We start from the raw sequence: 20,227 nt of genomic DNA on the forward strand, positions 1-20,227 counted from the left end.
GGGTAATTACAATTAGCCTTTCAACTATGAATATTCTTACACACTACTATTTTAGTGTCAAACTCAACATAATCTTCTAGATATCGTAGAATGTTTTCTAGTTTGTACTCGTTTTGTGCAAAAATGCAGTTTCTGATGCACCACAATATGATACTTACAAGCCAAAAGATACATACATCTTATGATCATCTTGGTTCGAAATGTGCAGCTCGAATGGGGTAAAACGGGTACAAACTACTGAAGAATATTCCACATAATCTAAAAAATTCAACTAAATTTAACAACGCAAGGATGAAAGTGTTAGAAGATTCATAGTCAAGGGAAATGGTTGTAATTACCCAAACTTGAGGAGGTTTTTTCGTAATTTGATATCACGGTTTCTTTATGTGAATCCCAAGAAAGAAAAATAGTTCGAAAATTAATGAAAATATGGACCACTGGACATGATCATGTTACTTTTGTGTACCAAACAAGAGGAGTTAAACAACCACAAGTTGAATGACTTTCTTTTGTTGATCGATCTTTATTATCTTACAACAACTTTTCTGACAAAAACAGCAATTTTCACTTCAGACATCAATTTGCAAACCATAATTCATTTCTGCAACAATAATAAAGAAAATGCGCAATAAATGGTCATAATTTTGTACTCCTGCTATATTGCTATCAAAGATCAAACTTATTCAACTGTAAGTAACAAAGAAATATTTAAACAATTATATATTAGAAGAAGAAAAATATAAAAGAAAAAAAAATAGATTCATCACTTCATCTGCAAGCTTCTGTAGTCCAAAACTCCAGTTTTCAACCCAAGAAAATCATATCCAGAACTGATTTTCCCGCCATTACTACAACTGCACTCTTTACTGTTCTGCAAACCAATGCTACATGCAAAGCACACGATAATCTTCAACGACGGTTCTTGATTCTGAGAAGGAGGGCTGATTCTGAGATCAAGATTCAAATCCGGGCATTTTTCCGTGATTGGGCTGTTCCAAATCTGATCGTTTTCGGTTTTTATTATAATTTTTTTTTCTTCCTCTTCGTTGGAATTTCTACCGGAAAAAGAAATGGTTTTCGGAGCTATCGCTATTGCTGGTGCTGATAGTTTAGGCTCGTTGATCGGCCTATGAGTCGAGGGATCGATTCCCCGGCTCGTAAGCTTTCTTCTTATATGAGTATTCCAATAATTCTTTATCTCGTTGTCTGTTCTTCCAGGTAATCTTCCAGCTATCAAAGACCATCTACATAAATCAATTAAATTAATTAATATTCACATACAAATTAATATATATCATCATATATGTCGAAATTATTGCATTTAAGCCAAAAAGAAAAACCTCGTGTTATAAATATTAGCATTTTTTAGCGCACGAACGCTTAAATTGCGCATTTTTAGGGAGTAATTTGCTAATATATATATATACATAAATTTTATGTATGATGAATTATGATATATATAAACTTACTTATTGCCAAGAAGGCTGTGGAGTTTGATAATGAGTTCATCTTCATCTTGTGTGAAGTTGCCTCTCTTGAGATCGGGCCGCAAGTAGTTGATCCAGCGGAGGCGGCAGCTCTTGCCGCAGCGGAGGAGGCCGGCGGCCTTGGGGAGGGACCGCCAGCATCCCTCGCCGTGTGCGCGTATGTAGGAAACGAGGCGGTCGTCTTCCTCCTTAGTCCACGCGCCTTTGTTTGTGTGAGCTTTCTCACAGCAAGGAGACCTCCCCATTATTAATGTTTAATTCTTGTCTTTCCTTCTGTTTGGGTATATAATTTTCCGGGCACTTTTTTCTATGTGGTGTTTCTTCTTTTGGGAATGGTTTTTGGGAGGGGTGGTACAATATAAAAGATTATAGCCTTTGGTGGTGATTCTTGATCAGCATCAAGTCCTTCCTTTAAGGACTTGTTGTGGGGTTATACATATATATATACAGTATATAAGCTTTTTGACTCTAGTGTGTGTGGTGTGTGTTTCTGTGTGTGTGTGTGAGAGAGAGAGATGAGAGAGAGAGAGAGAGAGAGAGAGAGAGAGAGAGAGAGAGAGATAGAGAGAGAAGAGAGAGAGAGAGAGAGAGAGAGAGCTTCTAGATGTGAGTTGGTGAGACAGGTTAGAGAGAGTGGCTGGTGGCAATAATAAATAAGCTCTTGGTCAGCATCATCATTTACTACAAATTAAATAATTGTGAGGTGTAACTAAATGTGATATTGTGATTTAAGTAAAGATTATATTATTAAAAAAAAAAAAAACTAAATGCAAACCTGCAGGTAGGTATAAAGTGAGATATTAAATTACAGCAAGACAAGTTTAATCAAACTCTGATCTGAACCACCTTCTATTAATAAGTCATTAGTCCCCTAACCAAGTAATTAGTGTACTTAATATTTTGTAATAAGCTCAATCAAGTTATTCTCCATGCACAGAACACACATGCAGAGAAAAGAAGTTATATCATATATGGGTTTTTTCTTTGATGAGACATAACATAATCATTTATTATTTTGATTTAGAGATTAATTAAGCAGAGATTAATTAATTAATTAATTATAATCATGAGCATAAACACTAGAAGTGGTGGTGGTTGTACTTTAATTTCTATTTGGTGCTCCAACATGCAAAATATGTCATACAGATATAAAAGGCTTCTAGAATGGTTGGAGGTTGAGGGCAAAAAAGAAGATATTAGTGTGGGTGTAGTTGTATGTGGGCTTTGGTTTACCTTAATTTACTATTATTATTATTATGGGTAAATTACGAAAGACCCCCTCTTATTTGAGTAATTACAACCACCATTCAACTATGAGTATTTTCACACGTCCACCCTTATGGTGGCAAATTCAACATAATCTTCTAGATTTCGTGAAATGTTCTCTAGTTTGTACTCGTGCAGTTTTTTGACCATACCGCAAGGGTGGACACGTGTAAGACGATTCATAGTTGAGGGGTGGTTGTATATACCCAAACAAGAGGGGTTTTTATGTAATTTGACCATACCTCAGGGAGGTGTCCGTAATTTACCCTATTATTATTTTTCTCTCTCCCCAAACCTTAATATTATATTATTATTTTGTTAAGATTATAGTGCAAGTTTAGGGATGAAGGTAGGGTAGATTGATATATTTGTTATAACCATCCATTGCATATGCATGATTCTTCACCCACCACCACATATTTATCCATAACAACTTGTGCCCATGAAATCAAGATCATTAAATCTACCTATCAATCAAAAAATTTGGTACTGATGGTTTAAGACATGAGAGAGAGAGAGAGAGAGAGAGAGAGAGAGAGAGAGAGAGAGAGAGGTCCACTTGTGTTGTGTGATTCCATATCATGTGTTTTACCTACCTTGTTACCTTTTTATTTATTTTATTTTGCAAGAATGTCATGGTCCCAAAGAAAATGGCTCCACTTTGATGTAAGGGGCAGTTTCGTAATATCCATTTTCCATCCCAACATTATCTTCTCTTCAACCCCCAACAAATTTAAAAAAGGGGGGAACAACCTGTCAGAGAAGGAGAACACTGTTATGTTTAAGTCCTTCAATTAAAACAAATAATAACTTCAATTAATTTCAAAACTCTAGTGTAATAAAAAAACAAGTAATCGAATCCATAAGGTGAAAAAAAAAGACGACGAAACAGCCAGAAAAAGAAAGGGTAATTTAAATAATACTGATTATTTTTTTTAAATGTATTAGGATTGGTTAAGCAGCTCAAATGACATGTTTAATTGGGTAGGAAATAATCTGGGATTAAGCCAACTCATGAGCTCGTGGATATCATGTGCTTAGGTACACAGACAGAAACAAAACTTGTGGGGCTGTCCTAAGAAGAACTCTTACCTACCTCTTTTGGGGGTCTTTTTCCTCTCCCATGTGAGCTCCTTCTACTCAGCAAAACAAAAAAAATAAATAAAACAACTGTCACTTATTTTTTTGGATAATCGCACATACGAACAATGTTAGATTTTCGATAATCGATAAAGAGCCATCGAATAAATTTAAAAAACGTTGTTTCGGACAATTACCACTTTAGGAGAAAATCACATTTAACATATGGCAGCGAAAGAAACGTTGGAAGTTGAATTACCTGCAGAAGAGTCGAAAAGACAGATGGTTAGATATTCAGAAATATTTAGGTGGAAACTGGTAAAAGAAAAATTAAAAAAATCGAGAGATCAATAATTGTCACGAGGGGGGAGTATAAACAAATGTACATGCATGGATCTACGAAGGAGGAGAAACTCAATAATTTAGGTATTGTCCATGATCCCCATGTTATGCAATCCAGATCGGTTAGTTTAAGACAAGCAAACATCTTCTTTAAGAAAAAATGGTCCCACCCTTGTGTTGTGGATTTCATTAAATAAAGAATTATCTGTGTAGAGTTATCAATCATAGGGCCAAACTAAATTCCATTCTATTCCAGCAATTTACTAATATTCGTGACCCCCGAAGCGAGCCAATAAGTTTATACAATATTTTCTCCATAATTTCTAATTAGTTGGCGCGTGGAGAACCAGTATGTTGTCTACACATGTGCTATACACTAAAGGAGTTTAGTAATAAACCAGCCAAAACTAAAAATTAAGCCCCTCCTCGGTCGGTTCCCAAGATAAAATTGTGTAATCTTGCGTGATCCAATACACAATCTCTCGATAAACCAAGATAAGAGAACTCATTATTTCCATAGTTGCGGTCGGTACGAAAAAAGTATTGCACTAATCAAAGACCAAATTCTTTAATTAATCATGGTTTCTCTTACCAATCAAACGAGGCTTTAGTCTTTACGGAAGCCACAAAATATCTACACTTAGCAAATGAACTTAAAGGGCCGATATTCCCAGCAGATTCCCAAAAAGAAACGGAACATATCCTGAATAGCTTTCAATTAGGCTTTATTACATTGTTATTTAACTTCATCGTGCAGCTCTTAATCTATCAAGTCCCAATCAAACCCACTGTACTAGTATTACCCAATGTTACAAAGAATTTCCAGGATAGATAAAATACTAACATATTGTATATATAAACTTTTCAATTGAAGGATTTAATTTTACTTTCTAGTAGGAAGATACTGTTGGATCTACACCCTAACACGCTCACATTTTCAACCAAAGCATTCGTAAGCCAGAAATTAACTTGGCTATTGATTTTGGGGATACAAAATAAATATTAGACTAATAAATCTGCATACGAGAAACTTAGCCACACGAAAGTTAAAATCAATAAAGCAAAATTCCTGTAAAGGACATGCATTATTCGATTTCATCATAGTATCAAACATGTTGTATTCCTAGAAGGTTCAAGAACACCGACTTCAGTTAATGTTGTTTCACCCTCAGTTCCTTTACTTTCCCATTTCCCAGAAAAAAGTTAAAGCGTGGAAAACTGAAGAATACAGAACAGAAACATCAAATCTCTAATCGAAATGTAAATACGCCTATAAAAAAGAAAATTCACAAATTGATATGTTCATCAAAATTTTCTCAACTTCAAAATGGTCTAAACAGGACAGACAATTTATTTTTAAATTTATCGGAGAAGTTCACTAGGCCAAGATACAAAACAAGTGAAACTCGTCAGCCTCGGTTAGGAATGACTTTTTTAAGATCATCTTGAAAGATCAAAAGTGTCCGGATAATCTAAACTATCATTTTTGCCTAAAAAGTTTGAACACCAGTTCTCTTTGATTTATGATATTCTTAACAAGCAAGAGGATGAAGCTAATATCCAAATTCGAAGTGTAATGTATTACGTAATCCAAGCTTTGACAGAAAATCCTCGACATTCTACTAATTAATCATGACCAGTAATCCATGCTCTGTATTTCGTCAATAGATAGAAGACTTCATGTATTAAAACATTTAGAACTCGCCTGTTCTGCATACGACACCAAACGAACGTTTTAAATATTTATCATGCGTCCATTTTCAACTGATACAAATCATAGCATCTATTACAACTAAGTCTAACTCAACATGCAACTAACCTAAATTCTACGACCACATAAATTGTACCACTCTAAGAACTACGCTCCAATGATCGATCAAAAAACACGTAGCCAACTACCATTAGTCAAATAGAGTGAATCAAGCAGAGAAGAATAAGTATCAGATCTGCGAACTAACGACAAATCAGTAATGAACAGAAAATACAATTTAATTGAACAGTTTAGTAATAATACTCAGAGCTATGTGGAGTACTCAGTAATATTTTAGCCTAAATGAAGGCACAGATTCTAAGCTACATGCCATTAAATGCTAAAGTGAAGCTGATCAGAAATATATACGAGTTGATAAATCAAACGAAAAAATACATTTAACGCATCTGAATAGTGAATTTAAATACATTGATCCCAGCGCTGTAATTTTTTGAGCACGAAAATGCATTAAATCAACTACGAAGAGTAACCCCTAACAGGGAAAATCTCCCCATATCGGGTCGACTCAGTTATGCCTGCAATTTTTCCTGTTCGAATCATACGATCATGCTATTAAAATCAATTTAATGTGTACAATGCAATTGTTCGAACTTCAGTAAATTGTTTGATATAAACGATTTTGCTAAATTCTAGAGAGAGAGAGAAGAGAGATACGTTAATAGAAGGACGATCGGAGCGCAGTTCCTAGAAGAGATATATGAGAGGAGCAAGAGCAAGTTAGCGGCGAAGCTTTTCTCGATTTCTCTGTGGTCGATAGGATTCGCCATTGACGCTCGCAGAAAGTGCTACTAAACCCTGTTATCAGTAATCACACGAGTTATGAACGGCAACAAAATAAAAGAGGAGTTGAATGTAAATAAGAGGAATTACCGGGGTCAATAAGATAAGTCAATATACATAAATCAAGTCCAATATTTGTGAATCGGGGGTTTTAGCTCGTAAATTCATTTTGCTATTTTCATATACTAACAAGTATACAATTATAGTATTAAAAAAAAAAAAAAAAAAAAAGTATACAATTATAGTTTATAAGCATCTGTCTGAATTTTCCCAAAATTACAATAAAAAAATCGAACACGTCATGTTCAACTTCTAACCCATTTTCGGGCTTGTAGCTGAGCCATCTCTACATTGTTACCCATTTTAACTCTATGTTCGTGGTTTGAAAAATTTAACGTATCTACATTTGATTAAAGTGCTAGGATGTTGTTGCCATCATAATCATTAGTTCTTTGTTATTGCACTCAAGAATATGAGATTCTGAATGAGCTTCTTGATATTGATGTGGCAGAAAAGTGTCGGGTACATATCCAAATTCGATGGTTATTCAGTATTTAGCTGCGCGTGAAAGATTGTACGTGTCGGGACGTGTGTGCGATGGTGAAGATGCAAATTTCCATCACCGTCAAAACGAATATGACATAATTAGGTAATTGTTCGCAAGTATGTACATAAAATACATATTGTGTGCTTTATGGTATTCTATTTACGAAATACAAGTAAACAATTTATAAATTAAAAATCTCTAAATTTGTAGGCAAACTGAAGTTATCAAACTGGCTAGTCCGGCCCAGTACAACCCAAACCCATATGGGCTCGCTTCATAAACGGGCCAAATTGACTCGGAAGTCTGGCATCTCAATATGATCTGGGCTGATTTCACTAATCTCTTACACCTTGCGCCTCTGTTTTTTTTAATTATATTTTATTAAAAAATATAATTATTATTCAATTTGAGTTTATGAAAGCATATTACAATATTTTTTAACAGTATAGTATAGTAAATTGAAGTTCACTTAAGTGGAGTATACACACATAAATAATATCTTTAATTTTTGTTACATAATAATAAAATAAAGGCGCATAATGTATATTCAAAATATTAGCTCTAATAAATAACAACGAAGACTAGATATGAGCACATACATAAATAATCTATATAATTTTCTTCTAAAGCTTACGAAAATTGGCGATGAACTTCTAAAATTTGACGGAGAACTGTAGAAATTTGGAAGTAAACTTAATACAGTGAACTTCGACCAAGGGCGCGATCCACAATGTTCATAGACGTGCTATGTTCTACACTTTTCACGCGTGATGCACATTTCTAAAACGCCCACACTATTTTTAGAAACCTTGAGCCAATAAAGTTGAGGGGTATTTTTGTAAATACTAGCTTATTAAAAAAATATAGGGATGTGATAAATGTCGTTCGAGCTTTAATAATACCGTTACGACTTCAAACGTGATTTTGATTATTTTTAATTCCAAATTTTACAAAACCCGAAAAATAGAATTTGTAATATTCCGAGTTAGGTTTCTAATCCAACTTGAATCACCAAAATTGGATGTCAGACGAGAAAGATATACATGAATCAATGGATACTGCCCACAACTTTGATGTATTGAGGTATCTAAAATTCAAATTTGTGACTCATCCATGCATAACTTTGTCACACGACATCCAATCTAGCGGATTTAAGCTGGATTAGAAAGCTAACCCAAAGGACTACAATTTTCGTGTTTTGAATTTTGCCAAAATCAAAATAGAAATATATCAAAATTAGGTTCGAAGTCAAAACGACATAAGTAAAATTGAAATGACATTTAACATTTCAGAAAAATATAACATGTTTTTTATTTATATTAAAATTACTCGTGATAAATTATTAGCTAATTGCCCTTCAATTACACCGCCTCATTATTTTCCCAAATATATCTCATTTATATGGTGAGATATTTTGTTAAATTGTATTTTTTTAATAATTATTTTATTATGTATATATGTCAATTAATCAACAAGAAAAGGGAAGGTAAGAAGTTACGTTGGAAAAGAAAATAATGCAAAAAAAATAAAATGGCAGCACCGTGTCCACATCATCCAAGTTTTTATTTTTTATTTTTTATTTTATTTACTATAAAGCCATACAATTAGGGTTGTCTATTTTATTTACAATTTGCATCTCTTTTTATCATCCCTCTATCATCCTCTTCCTCCTCGTTTCTCCCCCATATTCGGTCACAATTTCTCGAAATTACCGTTCGGTTGTCCACCGCCTTGCACAGTTACGCTTCAATTGATATCAAATTTGCAAGCTTTTTTGTATTGGCGAACGAGGGTTTCTGATTGAGCTGAATTGGCCAGGTTTCGATTTTGATTTTCGTCTCCGGAGGAGTTAGGGTTTTCCGAAGTTTCTGATTGTGACATGGTGGAAACTTGGGGATCGGGATACAGTCTGATCGCCGATTGATCGGCGACTCGATTCTTCTGTTTTGTAGGGCTCTTGTATGGAAACTCGGAGCCGCAAGCGGGCGGAGGCATCCACCTCAGCAGCGGTATCTGGCACACCTACTCGCGCCAACAAACGCACTCGCCTTTCCGCCGCCACCACCACCACCGCTGCTACCCCTACGGCAAACACCACCCCTTCGATCTCCACTCGCTCTCGCACCGGCGCTCGATCCAATTCCATGGACCGCAACCAGGAACCCTCAGCCGCCGCCTCTGCTTCCACCACCCGCAGCCGCCGTGGCAAAAACCCTAGTGTGAACCAGAACTCTGATAGTAATACCAACAATAGGGATAGTAATAATTCGGATAAGGGTAAAGAGAAAGAGCCCGAAATTAGGAATAGAGAAACAGAGAGGAACTTAGGGCTGAACATTGATTCGCACGAAGGAGAGGACGATGATAACGACAGTGAGGGTGGAGTTGGAATGTTGCACCATAATTTGACAACTGCTAGTAGTGCTCTTCAGGGTTTGTTGAGAAAGCTGGGTGCTGGATTGGATGATTTGCTCCCAAGCTCGGCCATGGGTGCGGCTTCATCTTCTCATCAAAGTGGCCGTCTGAAAAAGATTTTGTCCGGTTTGAGGGCAGATGGTGAGGAAGGGAAGCAAGTCGAGGCATTAACACAGCTTTGTGAGATGCTTTCTATTGGGACGGAGGACTCTTTGAGTACATTTTCAGTGGATTCTTTTGTTCCGGTGCTGGTGGGATTACTTAATCATGAGAATAATCCCGATATCATGCTTTTTGCTGCTAGGGCGCTGACACACTTGGTTGATGTATTGCCCTCCTCTTGTGCTGCAGTGGTGCATTATGGTGCCGTCTCTTGCTTTGTTGCAAGGCTACTTACTATAGAGTACATGGACTTGGCTGAACAGGTGAACTTGATAATCATTGTTAGTTTAATAATGCCTGCTGGGATTGTAGTGGACTATATGATATTTTTTTTATTGTATCATGGTAAATTTTGTTCTTTTAGTTTCTATGCGGAGTTTTAATTTTGATTTGTTGGAACAGTCACTGCAAGCCCTGAAGAAGATATCTCAGGAACACCCAACTGCTTGCTTGCGGGCTGGTGCACTTATGGCGGTGCTTTCATATCTCGACTTCTTCTCCACCGGTGTTCAGGTATGTTAACAGTTGAAAAGTTGCTGTCCTGTTTGAATTGGTCATTCACTTAGCTTTCGGAGTATCTCCAACTTTGTATTTTCGATAATATAATTTCTGTTTAATGCTGCATCAGAGAGTGGCCTTAGCGACTGCTGCGAATATGTGTAAGAAACTACCTACAGATGCATCTGATTTTGTAATGGAAGCTGTTCCTTTGTTGACCAATCTCCTGCAGTATCACGATTCCAAGGTTAGATATAGTAGTGCAGTATGGTTCTGGCAACTAATACTGTAGTTTCAGTAAAAGATTCAGCTCCTTTCCCTGTTCTCTAATTATGTCATATTCTCGTTGTGATTCATAGGTCTTAGAATCTGCATCTATTTGCTTGACGCGGATCACCGAAGCTTTTGCTTCATCACCAGAGAAACTCGATGAGCTCTGTAACCATGGTCTAGTCACACAAGCTGCTGCCCTGATCTCATCAAGCAATTCTGGAGGTGGACAGGCTTTACTGAGCACTTCTACCTACACGGTACGGTCAATTCAAAGTTTTGGTTGGTTATTTTGAGCAAGGAGCCACTGTATGACCTTTCTCAATGCAGGGTTTGATCCGGCTTCTTTCCACATGTGCAAATGGCTCTCCTTTAGGAGCAAAGTCCCTTCTCCTCCTTGGAATCAGTGGCATACTGAAAGAAATATTATCAGGGTCTGGTCTTGTGTCAAGCATGTCTGTTTCACCTGCTTTAAGTAAACCCCCAGAGCAGGTATGAATCATTTCCCCGAGGTAGCCTCTCAAGATAGTTTCTAGGCTTAGCTTCACAAATTAGAAATAGTTTTGACATTTCCCTTCATGTGCGAAGCTATTTCATGCTTTTATTTTCTTTTGGCGGAAATATATATGTTTTATACCTTTCTACCACTGTGGCCTTCGTGTAAATTGATTTCCTAGGTTGGAAAGAAATATTATAATTAATGTTGCACCACTTAAATTCAAATCCACTGGTATCGTCAGTGCTATATGATGACTTTCTATATCATCAGATTTTTGAGATTGTGAACCTGGCAAATGAGCTTCTTCCACCGCTTCCACAAGGAACAATCTCTCTTCCAGCCAGCAGTACTTTGTCTATCAGAGGTTCACTATCTGCTAAGAAGGGTCATGCAGGCAGCTCCAGCAAGCAAGAAAGTTCAAATGGGAATATACAAGAAGTATCAGCTCGTGAGAAATTGTTAAATGATCAGCCTGAACTTCTGCAGCAATTTGGGCTGGATCTTCTTCCTGTTCTTATCCAGGTTAGTTTTCACAATAGCTCAGCATATTTGTTTTGTATGAAAATATACTTAATTTTCCCATGGTTCTGCTTGCAGATCTATGGCTCCAGTGTGAATGGTGCTGTTCGTCACAAGTGTCTTTCAGTTATAGGAAAACTCATGCACTTCAGCTCTGCAGAAAGAATCCAATCTTTAATAAATGGCACAAACATCTCAAGGTATACGGAATTACTCCACTTTGTTTTGCTGGTTAAGTTTTTTTGACTCGCCAGCAGTCAACCAGTACATATATGCTTACTCTCTTTTGTTGTTTAGTTTCTTAGCTGGGGTTTTAGCTTGGAAAGATCCTCAAGTTCTGTTGCCAGCCCTTCAAATAGCAGAAATTTTGATGGAAAAGCTTCCTGGTACTTTCTCGAAGATGTTTGTAAGGGAGGGTGTTGTTCACGCCGTGGAAACTTTGATACTAACTGGATCTACTAGTAGCAATGAGAAGGATAATGATTCTATTACTGGATCGTCATCACGGTCGAGACGTAATCGCCGGCGAGGCGGTAATTCTAGTTCTGATGCGAATCCTGCTGAGGACTCTAGAAACCCAATTCCAAGTATTGAAACCCCGGCAGTCAATTCTAGTCTACGGGTGGCCGTTGGTGCATGTGCAAAAACGTTTAAAGAGAAGTATTTCCCCTCAGATCCTGAGGCCACTGGAACTAGCGCTACAGATGATCTAGTCCGGTTAAAGAACCTATGCATGAAGTTGAACGCGGGGATTGATGATCACAAAACCAAGTCAAAGGGAAAATCAAAAGCTTCTGGCCCTCGGTTTACTGATTTTTCATCGAGTAAAGAAGAACACTTAGTGGAGGTGATAACAGAGATGCTCCAGGAGCTTAGCAGAGGGGATGGGGTGTCAACTTTTGAGTTTATCGGTAGTGGAGTTGTTTCTTCTTTGCTTAACTATTTCACTTGTGGTTATTTTTCAAAGGAGAAAATGTCTGAAGCTAATCTCCTTAAGCTTCGACAGCAAGCCAGCAGAAGATACAGATCTTTTGTGTCTGTTGCCCTTCCTTCAAGTGTTGATGAAGGGAGTCTAGTACCCATGAGCATTTTGGTTGAAAAACTTCAAAATGCTCTATCCTCGTTGGAGCGGTTTCCTGTTATGCTAAGCCACGGTTCAAGAACTTCTGGTAGTAATTCCCGTCTTTCCTCTGGTCTAAGTGCCCTTTCTAATCCATTCAAGCTCCGCCTTTGCCGAGCGCAGGGAGAAAAATCTCTTCGCGATTACTCTTCAAATGTTGTATTGATTGATCCGTTGGCTAGTTTGGCCGCGGTTGAGGATTTCCTTTGGCCAAGGGTTCAACGAAGTGAGTCGGGTCAAATGCCTTCAGTATCTGCTGGGAACTCTGAGTCTGGTGCCACTCCTGTAGGAACAGGTGTTTCGTCACCCTCTGCTTCTACCCCTGCTACTAGACGTCATTCAACACGTTCCAGATCTTCTTTAAATATAGGTGATTCAGGTAAAAAAGATTCTCCGGTGGAGAAAAACTCAAGCTCAGGAAAGGCCAAGGGAAAAGCAGTATTGAAGCCTAGCCAGGAAGAGGCAAGGGGACCCCAGACTAGAAATGCATCCCGCAGAAGAGCAGCTCTCGACGAGGACAACGAAATGAAGCCAGTGGAAGAGGACACCAGCTCTGAGGTATGGTTTTGATATATCTAGAGCTTTCTTGATGAAAACCGAGTTGGTTTAAATTTTCTGGTTTACCCTTTTTTCTTCTGGTTAGCAAATTGCTAATGTTTGGTGGGGGTAAGTAAGAGAATAGACCTAGACATAGGCCATTGAAAATTACTTTGATGAGGTAGACATAGATCCACCATTGCCCAGGTAGACTAGGTAACGATCTTGTTCGCAGATTCTTGATTAATATTGAACGAACTTGCTGGAACTTACTTCTCATTTCGAGATATTCTGCTTCGCCCCCTCGCCACCCTCTTTTGTGTTTCTTGCATGTGTCAACATGCACGATCTTGATTCAGTTATATTGTTTATTCGGATGACTTCCTAAGATGATACCTCTTATGTGATTTAGATGTCACTCGTTTTGTGTTGTTCTGTGTTTTCTGTCAGAATTGACACATGCACGATCTTGATTCAGTTATATTGTTTATTAGGATGACTTCCTAAGGAGATGCCTCTTATGTGATTAGATGTCACTCCTTTTGTGTTGTTCTGTGTTTTCTGTCAGAAAAAGATTCTGAAAGGATTATATTTTGTATAATGCTTTTGGGCACAGGGCAGTGTTTACTTTTGGGGGTTTCCTTTCCCTCATCTCTTTTATTTTCTTGTGCCTCATTAGACAGAATCTGAAAAAAGGCAAATTCTCATTTTGTATGTCAGATATGATATGACATGGAACTCTCTCTCTCTCTCTCTCCATAAGAGAACACGTGATAAGGTATTGTATCGTATCATGCGTATTGCGATACATAAGTGGAACACATGATAGAAATCTTTCCGAGTCACACCTGAAAATCAAGTTGAATTGACTGACCCAACCTGATTTGTTCTCAAGAACAATTCTAAAGTACTGTTCTCTATTTTTCCCTAATTCTTCAAACCATAAAGTAATTCCTGACTTTCCATGCTTCAATTTCTTCCAAAGAGTAACCCCGAAATACTAATCCCTGCTTATTAAATCACAATTTTCTTAAGATATATCCTGATTATCACAATGTTGGGGCGATCAGGCCAGATTTGACGTGATTTGCGTGCGATTTGGGGCTGTATCGCTGCTCTGCACGATTCAATTTTGGTGTGTTTAGACTTGATTTATGTGCAGTTTAGGGTGGGGTTTATGTGATTTGATAACATTGCTCTCATTATGTTGACCACTTACTTTACAGTGACAATTTTGTCATTGTTATGATCATCTTGCAAATGCGTTTGTTTGTACACAACCGATTTCAGTATTGTTTTTTTTCACATTGCAGGATGAAGAGTTGGATATGTCACATGTAGAAATTGATGATGCTTTAGTGATTGAAGATGATGATATATCAGATGATGATGATGATGAAGATGACGAGGACGAGGACGACGACGAGGACGACGATGACAATGATGATGTATGTTGCCTTACATCCATTGATTAACTATATAGATTCTTTTTAAAATTTCTTTATGGGAAATCCTTTGCTTGAGATCTGGCTTAATACTCTGTGTTGGACGAACTTCTATTTTTAGAGAAGACACTGCATGAATAAATCTGGTAAATAACTTTGATTTGTGAATGTTAGATGTGTCAGAGGAATGTCTGTATGTAAATAGAACCTGAAATTCAGGATTTTTGTAGTTCATTAAAAGAACTATGTTGGAACTGTAGAGCAGCTGTTCTATGGGGTTTGTCTCCCAGTGTTTCGTCAATGTAACACATAAACTTGATGTAGGAAAGGATGTACTCAACCAGTATTTTGGATATGCATGTTTCCCTGTTGTAAGTATAAGATGGAGTCAGTATGAGGAATTTATGCTTGATATACATAACTTGTTTTTGAGAGACTAATGGTAATCGAATTGGGGGTTAGGCTCTTCTTGACTGAGGGTGATGTTTTTCTGACTGGAGACAGGAAATAACAGTTTGCATTTCTCCATTTATTGATCTTTGTTTGTCATGGAACATTTGCCAACTCATATCCATTGTCTTGATTTCTGACAGGTTCTTGAAGATGATAGTCTTCCCGTTTGCATGTCAAGCATGGTGCACGATGTTAAGTTAGGCGATTCTGTAGAAGAACCTCCTATCCCTGCCCCCAGTGACACGAATAACAATCCAGTATGTAGTTCTAGCAGCAAAGGTTCTGCTGAGTTTCGTAGTGGCAGTTCCTTTGGTTCGAAGGGTGCAATGTCCTTTGCAGCTGCTGCGATGGCTGGGCTTGCATCTGGAAATAATAGAGGTGTAAGGGAAGACAGAGATCGGAGGGGGCGTCCCTTATCAGTCTATAAGGATTCACCAAGACTAATTTTTACCTCAGCAGGAAGGCAGCTTAATAGACACTTGACTATTTATCAGGCAATCCAAAGGCAGCTTGTTGTGGATGAGGATGAAGATGATCAGTTCGCTGGCAGCGATCTTGTAGCTAGTGATGGAAGCAGGCTTTGGTCTGATATCTACACTATGACATATCAGAGAGCAGATGGTCAAGGTGAGAGGTCTCCACTTGGGACTGTAAGCTCAACAACTCCATCCAAGTCTGCAAAATCTGGTTCTCCGAGTAATTCTGCCTCTGATACATCGGCTCATTATGTATCACTGCTAGATAGCATATTGCAAGGGGAACTCCCATGTGATATGGAAAGGAGTAACCCCACATATAATATATTAGCACTATTACGTGTATTGGAGGGGCTGAATCAGCTTGCACCACGTTTGCGAGTCGAGCAAGTGACCGACAAGTTTTCCGAGGGAAAAGTTTCGAGTTTGGATGAACTCACTATCACTGGAGTCAAAGTTCCTTCAGAGGATTTTATTAATGGAAAGCTTACACCAAAACTGGCTCGACAGATTCAGGATGCTCTTGCACTTTGCAGTGGAGCTCTTCCTTCATGGTGCTACCAGCTTACTAAAGCTTGCCCATTTCTGTTTCCTTTTGAAACCAGGCGCCAGTACTTCTATTCAACTGCTTTTGGATTGTCGCGTGCATTAAATCGGCTCCAGCAGCAGCAAGGTGCCGATGGTCATGGATCGTTAGGTGAAAGAGAGGTGAGGGTTGGCAGATTACAACGCCAGAAAGTTCGTGTTTCGAGGAACCGGATATTAGACTCAGCTGCAAAAGTTATGGAGATGTACTCTAGCCAGAAAGCTGTTCTTGAAGTTGAATATTTTGGTGAGGTTGGGTCTGGTTTGGGGCCCACTCTGGAGTTCTACACTCTTTTAAGTCACGAGCTTCAGAAAGTTGGATTGGGAACATGGAGGTCAAGTTCGTCATTTGGTAGACCCTCCATGGAAATTGAGGTCGATAACTCTGCATCTGCTGGTGGTAAAGATATTATTCATGCGCCTCTTGGGTTGTTTCCTTGTCCATGGCCCCCCAATGCTGATACTAGTGCTGCAAGTCAATTCTCCAAGGCTATTGAGTATTACCGCTTACTTGGACGAGTTATGGCTAAAGCTCTGCAAGACGGGAGGCTTCTTGATTTGCCGCTGTCATCTGCCTTTTATAAGCTTGTCCTTGGTCATGTAAGCATATCTCACTGTTTGTTTGGATAATCAGATAATTGAATTTAGAAACTTTTGGTATAGCTTCTTTTGTATAAGTTTATTGAACGAGACTTCATGATTTTACTTGTGCAGGAGCTGGATTTGCATGATATAATTTCTTTTGATGCGGAACTTGGGACTACTTTGCAAGAACTGCAAGCGCTTGTGTTTCGAAAACAATATTTGGAATCTGTAGGAAGCTACAATCCGGAAGAGCTACGGTTTCGCGGAGCTTCCATTGAAGATCTTTGTTTAGATTTCTCTCTTCCTGGGTACCCCGATTATATATTAAAACCAGGCGATGAAAATGTATGCGCACCTCTCTGTTCCTGTTGTTTTATCGTTTTCTCCCCACACATACATCCCCACTCAAACCCAGACTTGTAGATTTACAGTATTGACAGTTTTAATCTATTTAAATTTGCAGGTGGATATGAGTAGTTTGGGAGATTATGTTTCGCTTGTGGTTGATGCCACTGTAGGGACTGGGATCATGCGACAAATGGAAGCATTTAGATCTGGGTTTAATCAGGTTTGCTTCTTTGTTTGATTTTGATAAACTTCTGATGTCAAATAATATGTCTGTTTATGTTTGTGGGATGTTTGAATAGTACCACATATTCGCCAGTTTTTTTTTTTTGGCGAAAATCAGTTTTCAAAAAGCTGTCTCTCAATGAAATAGGCCCTTGATGGAAATATCTCAACAAGCTACATGTATATTACCTCAATGCTAACTTCATTTCTTCACATATACTAGATATGTACTGATATTTAATCTGATTATTGCTGTTCTGCTGCTAAAAACTGAGATCATTTTTTGAATACAAGTTATATGAGGGTGAAAAATTCTAAATGGCTTACGTTTTTTAGGTGTTTGACATCTCAACTCTACAAATATTTTCTCCAAATGAGTTGGATTATCTGCTATGTGGTCGCAGAGAACTGTGGAAGGTAATGTTTCTTTTTTTATGAAGATCAACATGTTTGATTATTGCATTTGCCTGGTTTAACATCTTTTTGTTTTCTGGTGCAGGCTGAGTCGCTTGCTGACCACATTAAATTCGATCATGGATATACATCCAAAAGTCCTGCTATTGTCTATGTACGCGATCTTTACATACCTCCAAAAATCATAGGAGGCATAAAAAATAAATAAAAATGATAATAATTTAAAATGCCCACCTGCTTTTTTTCATTTATTTTCCTCATGTATTTACTTTTGCCCTGTTAATTTTCATGTGAGCAGCTTCTTGAGATTATGGGTGAATTTACCCCTGACCAGCAGCGGTCGTTCTGTCAGTTTGTTACTGGTGCTCCTCGTCTTCCTTCAGGTGGTCTAGCCGCACTGAATCCCAAGTTGACTATTGTTAGAAAGGTATAATAATTGAACTCGATCTATATATCAACATTCACCTCGTTCGATATATATGTGTGTATTATGCACGTGCCTAATAAATACTCTATTCATTATCGAACAGCATTCGTCAAACACGAGCAACCATGCAAATAATGGCACTGGTGCATCAGAATCTGCCGATGAGGACTTGCCTAGTGTGATGACATGTGCTAATTACTTGAAGCTTCCACCTTATTCCTCCAAGGTTAGTTGAGATTATTAAAAATAAATAGTGAAGTGTGCCAACAGAAACGATTGTGGATTTTCAATGTAAATGCTATTTGGCGCTCTAATATATATATGTTTCTCGTTTTTTAGGAAGTCATGTACAAGAAACTACTCTATGCCATTAGCGAAGGACAAGGATCGTTTGATTTGTCATGAATTGTTCCTGCCTATCCAGCTGGACTTTCAAAGAACATTGTTATTACTAAAAAGTTGATGGTATGATGGTTGAAGGTGGCAAATTTTAGATGATTAATAAGGGTGCAAAGCCCATTAGTGCGCTTTTTAACTGCTGATATAGTTAAGGTCAGTTATTTATGTAAAAATATTCGAGTTAGCATCGTACGGGGATAACTATGTTTCACTTTTTATCCATACTCCATCCGAACAAGTTTTTCCGCCCTGTATATGAATCTTAAATTTGAGTCTGTTTATTTATTTCCATCAATCTCCGTATTCTTCTATGTGCATTTATTTATCTTTCCAATTGTTTCTATGGGCTCTAAATACTACTTTACTTCTATAACTGGTTCAGGTCGATGAAACATTGGATTTAGAGCACCGACGAGGAAGGGGAAATATGAACTACTGCCTTGAGGGACTTGGCTTGTAAATAAAAAAAATATAATCGTTTTTATTTTATTTTTACAAATAGTTCCCTCTTTCTCAATTTATTCATCTGTAGGGTTCTGTTCTGTGTAGACAAGTCACCTGTATGTTGCTTGTTCTATATTTGTTTTTTTGCTGGTGACTTTTTTCCGTTATACTTATACATTTTAATAATGATAATGAAACATTGATTCATGCTGTTTTGTTTTTTGATAGTCATCGGAGAAACTTCTTGTACTTTTGCTTATATGCGGGAATTCATAGTTACATACTTGTCCTCGCTAGTTTGGAAGGTCGAGTTATTTTCTTAGAAATATTGGAAACGTAGTTCTTTTAGTGCAATCCATATCTACTGTTATACAATTGTGTTAATAGATACATTATTTTTTTATGAGAAACAAATTTGATGACAAGTTGTAAATTTAAGCCACAAAACAATCGAAACCAATCAAACGATACGAACTATTACAACAATTGAACCAACAATTACAGAATTCACAGACACATGAGTGTTAGCACATACAAGAACAACTCACTAGAATCAGAAGGTTTACATATTACGAAAATGATGATCTAACACTCAACACTCGCAAATAATCACCTAATTGCAGGTTGCATTTCTCGTTATCCACCCAAATCTCTTTAACTCCCTTGTGAAGACCCCTTCTGATTTCTTAGCCTCCAAGTCACGAGATCTTCTTACTTTTTAGCTCACTTTTCCGGCTCCTTCTCCAGCTTGATGATGTGGATAAAATATCCACATCGCTTGTACATATGGATTTGAGTCATAAGGTAACATCTGAACTTAGAGCTGGAAACCAAACAAAACTATTCGACACTCGATTCGAGATCGTTGATTAAAAGCTCGCTTGAGCACGTTTTGTTACATAACTAACCACGACTCAAAACATGTTTTTTCATATTTTCATTCGATAAGTTAAGAAGCTTGGCTTGAACTCGATTCGTGTTCTGACCATGGTCAAACACAACTTTAAAGACTCAGATAAAAGTTCAAACAAGTTTCAACAACCATGCGTCCGACTCGACTCAACTCATTTGCAAACCTAATCGGTCTATTTGCCTATATACTCAATTGTCAATTGACTGTTGAATACTCATTTGAC

General features: G+C 37.7%; 2 protein-coding genes across 4 annotated transcripts; one reads left to right on the forward strand and one right to left on the reverse strand.

The window, feature by feature from the left end:
* Positions 1–633: 633 nt before the first annotated feature.
* LOC105954632 (myb-related protein 308-like) lies at positions 634–6,777 on the reverse strand. The gene is made up of 5 exons (XM_088813079.1): positions 6,601–6,777; positions 4,031–4,092; positions 3,850–3,889; positions 1,470–3,506; positions 634–1,244 (listed from the first exon to the last, which is right to left on the reverse strand). Exons 4-5 carry the CDS (start codon positions 1,730–1,732, stop codon positions 764–766), a joined length of 744 nt encoding a protein of 247 aa, XP_088669205.1. The 5' UTR covers positions 1,733–3,506; positions 3,850–3,889; positions 4,031–4,092; positions 6,601–6,777; the 3' UTR covers positions 634–763.
* A 1,984-nt stretch (positions 6,778–8,761) lies between these two features.
* KAK (HECT ubiquitin protein ligase family protein KAK) lies at positions 8,762–19,298 on the forward strand. 3 transcript variants are annotated; one of them, XR_001172553.2, is made up of 18 exons: positions 8,762–10,113; positions 10,253–10,363; positions 10,479–10,595; positions 10,708–10,878; positions 10,949–11,110; positions 11,388–11,639; positions 11,715–11,836; positions 11,934–13,314; positions 14,607–14,741; positions 15,332–16,852; positions 16,967–17,182; positions 17,301–17,405; positions 17,744–17,824; positions 17,907–17,975; positions 18,120–18,248; positions 18,352–18,474; positions 18,588–18,800; positions 19,030–19,298. XR_001172553.2 is itself a non-coding variant. In XM_012978298.2 (17 exons), the coding sequence occupies exons 1-17, from the start codon at positions 9,235–9,237 to the stop codon at positions 18,651–18,653; spliced, it is 5,640 nt and encodes a 1,879-aa protein (XP_012833752.2). In that variant the 5' UTR covers positions 8,762–9,234; the 3' UTR covers positions 18,654–18,942. The 3 variants fall into 3 exon arrangements, 1 of the variants encoding a protein (XP_012833752.2); XR_001172552.2 differs by having other exon boundaries at positions 18,588–18,713; XM_012978298.2 differs by lacking the exon at positions 19,030–19,298 and having other exon boundaries at positions 18,588–18,942.
* Positions 19,299–20,227: the final 929 nt, after the last annotated feature.

The sequence above is a fragment of the Erythranthe guttata genome, chromosome 14 (assembly GCF_056151865.1).
Source record: "Erythranthe guttata isolate IM_541 chromosome 14, IM_541, whole genome shotgun sequence".
Taxonomy (NCBI): domain Eukaryota; kingdom Viridiplantae; phylum Streptophyta; class Magnoliopsida; order Lamiales; family Phrymaceae; genus Erythranthe; species Erythranthe guttata.

What these genes read in the sequence shown, in the direction of transcription:
- LOC105954632 (XM_088813079.1), bottom strand. Translation starts at nt 1,732, where the DNA reads ATGGGGAGGTCTCCTTGCTGTGAGAAAGCTCACACAAACAAAGGCGCG. An exon ending in CACAGCCTTCTTGGCAATAA is followed by an intron (nt 1,245 to 1,469) that starts GTAAGTTTATAT and finishes TGATTTATGTAG; the next exon opens with ATGGTCTTTGATAGCTGGAA.
- KAK (XM_012978298.2), top strand. Translation starts at nt 9,235, where the DNA reads ATGGAAACTCGGAGCCGCAAGCGGGCGGAGGCATCCACCTCAGCAGCG. An exon ending in ACATGGACTTGGCTGAACAG is followed by an intron (nt 10,114 to 10,252) that starts GTGAACTTGATA and finishes TTGTTGGAACAG; the next exon opens with TCACTGCAAGCCCTGAAGAA. An exon ending in ATAAGCTTGTCCTTGGTCAT is followed by an intron (nt 16,853 to 16,966) that starts GTAAGCATATCT and finishes TTACTTGTGCAG; the next exon opens with GAGCTGGATTTGCATGATAT.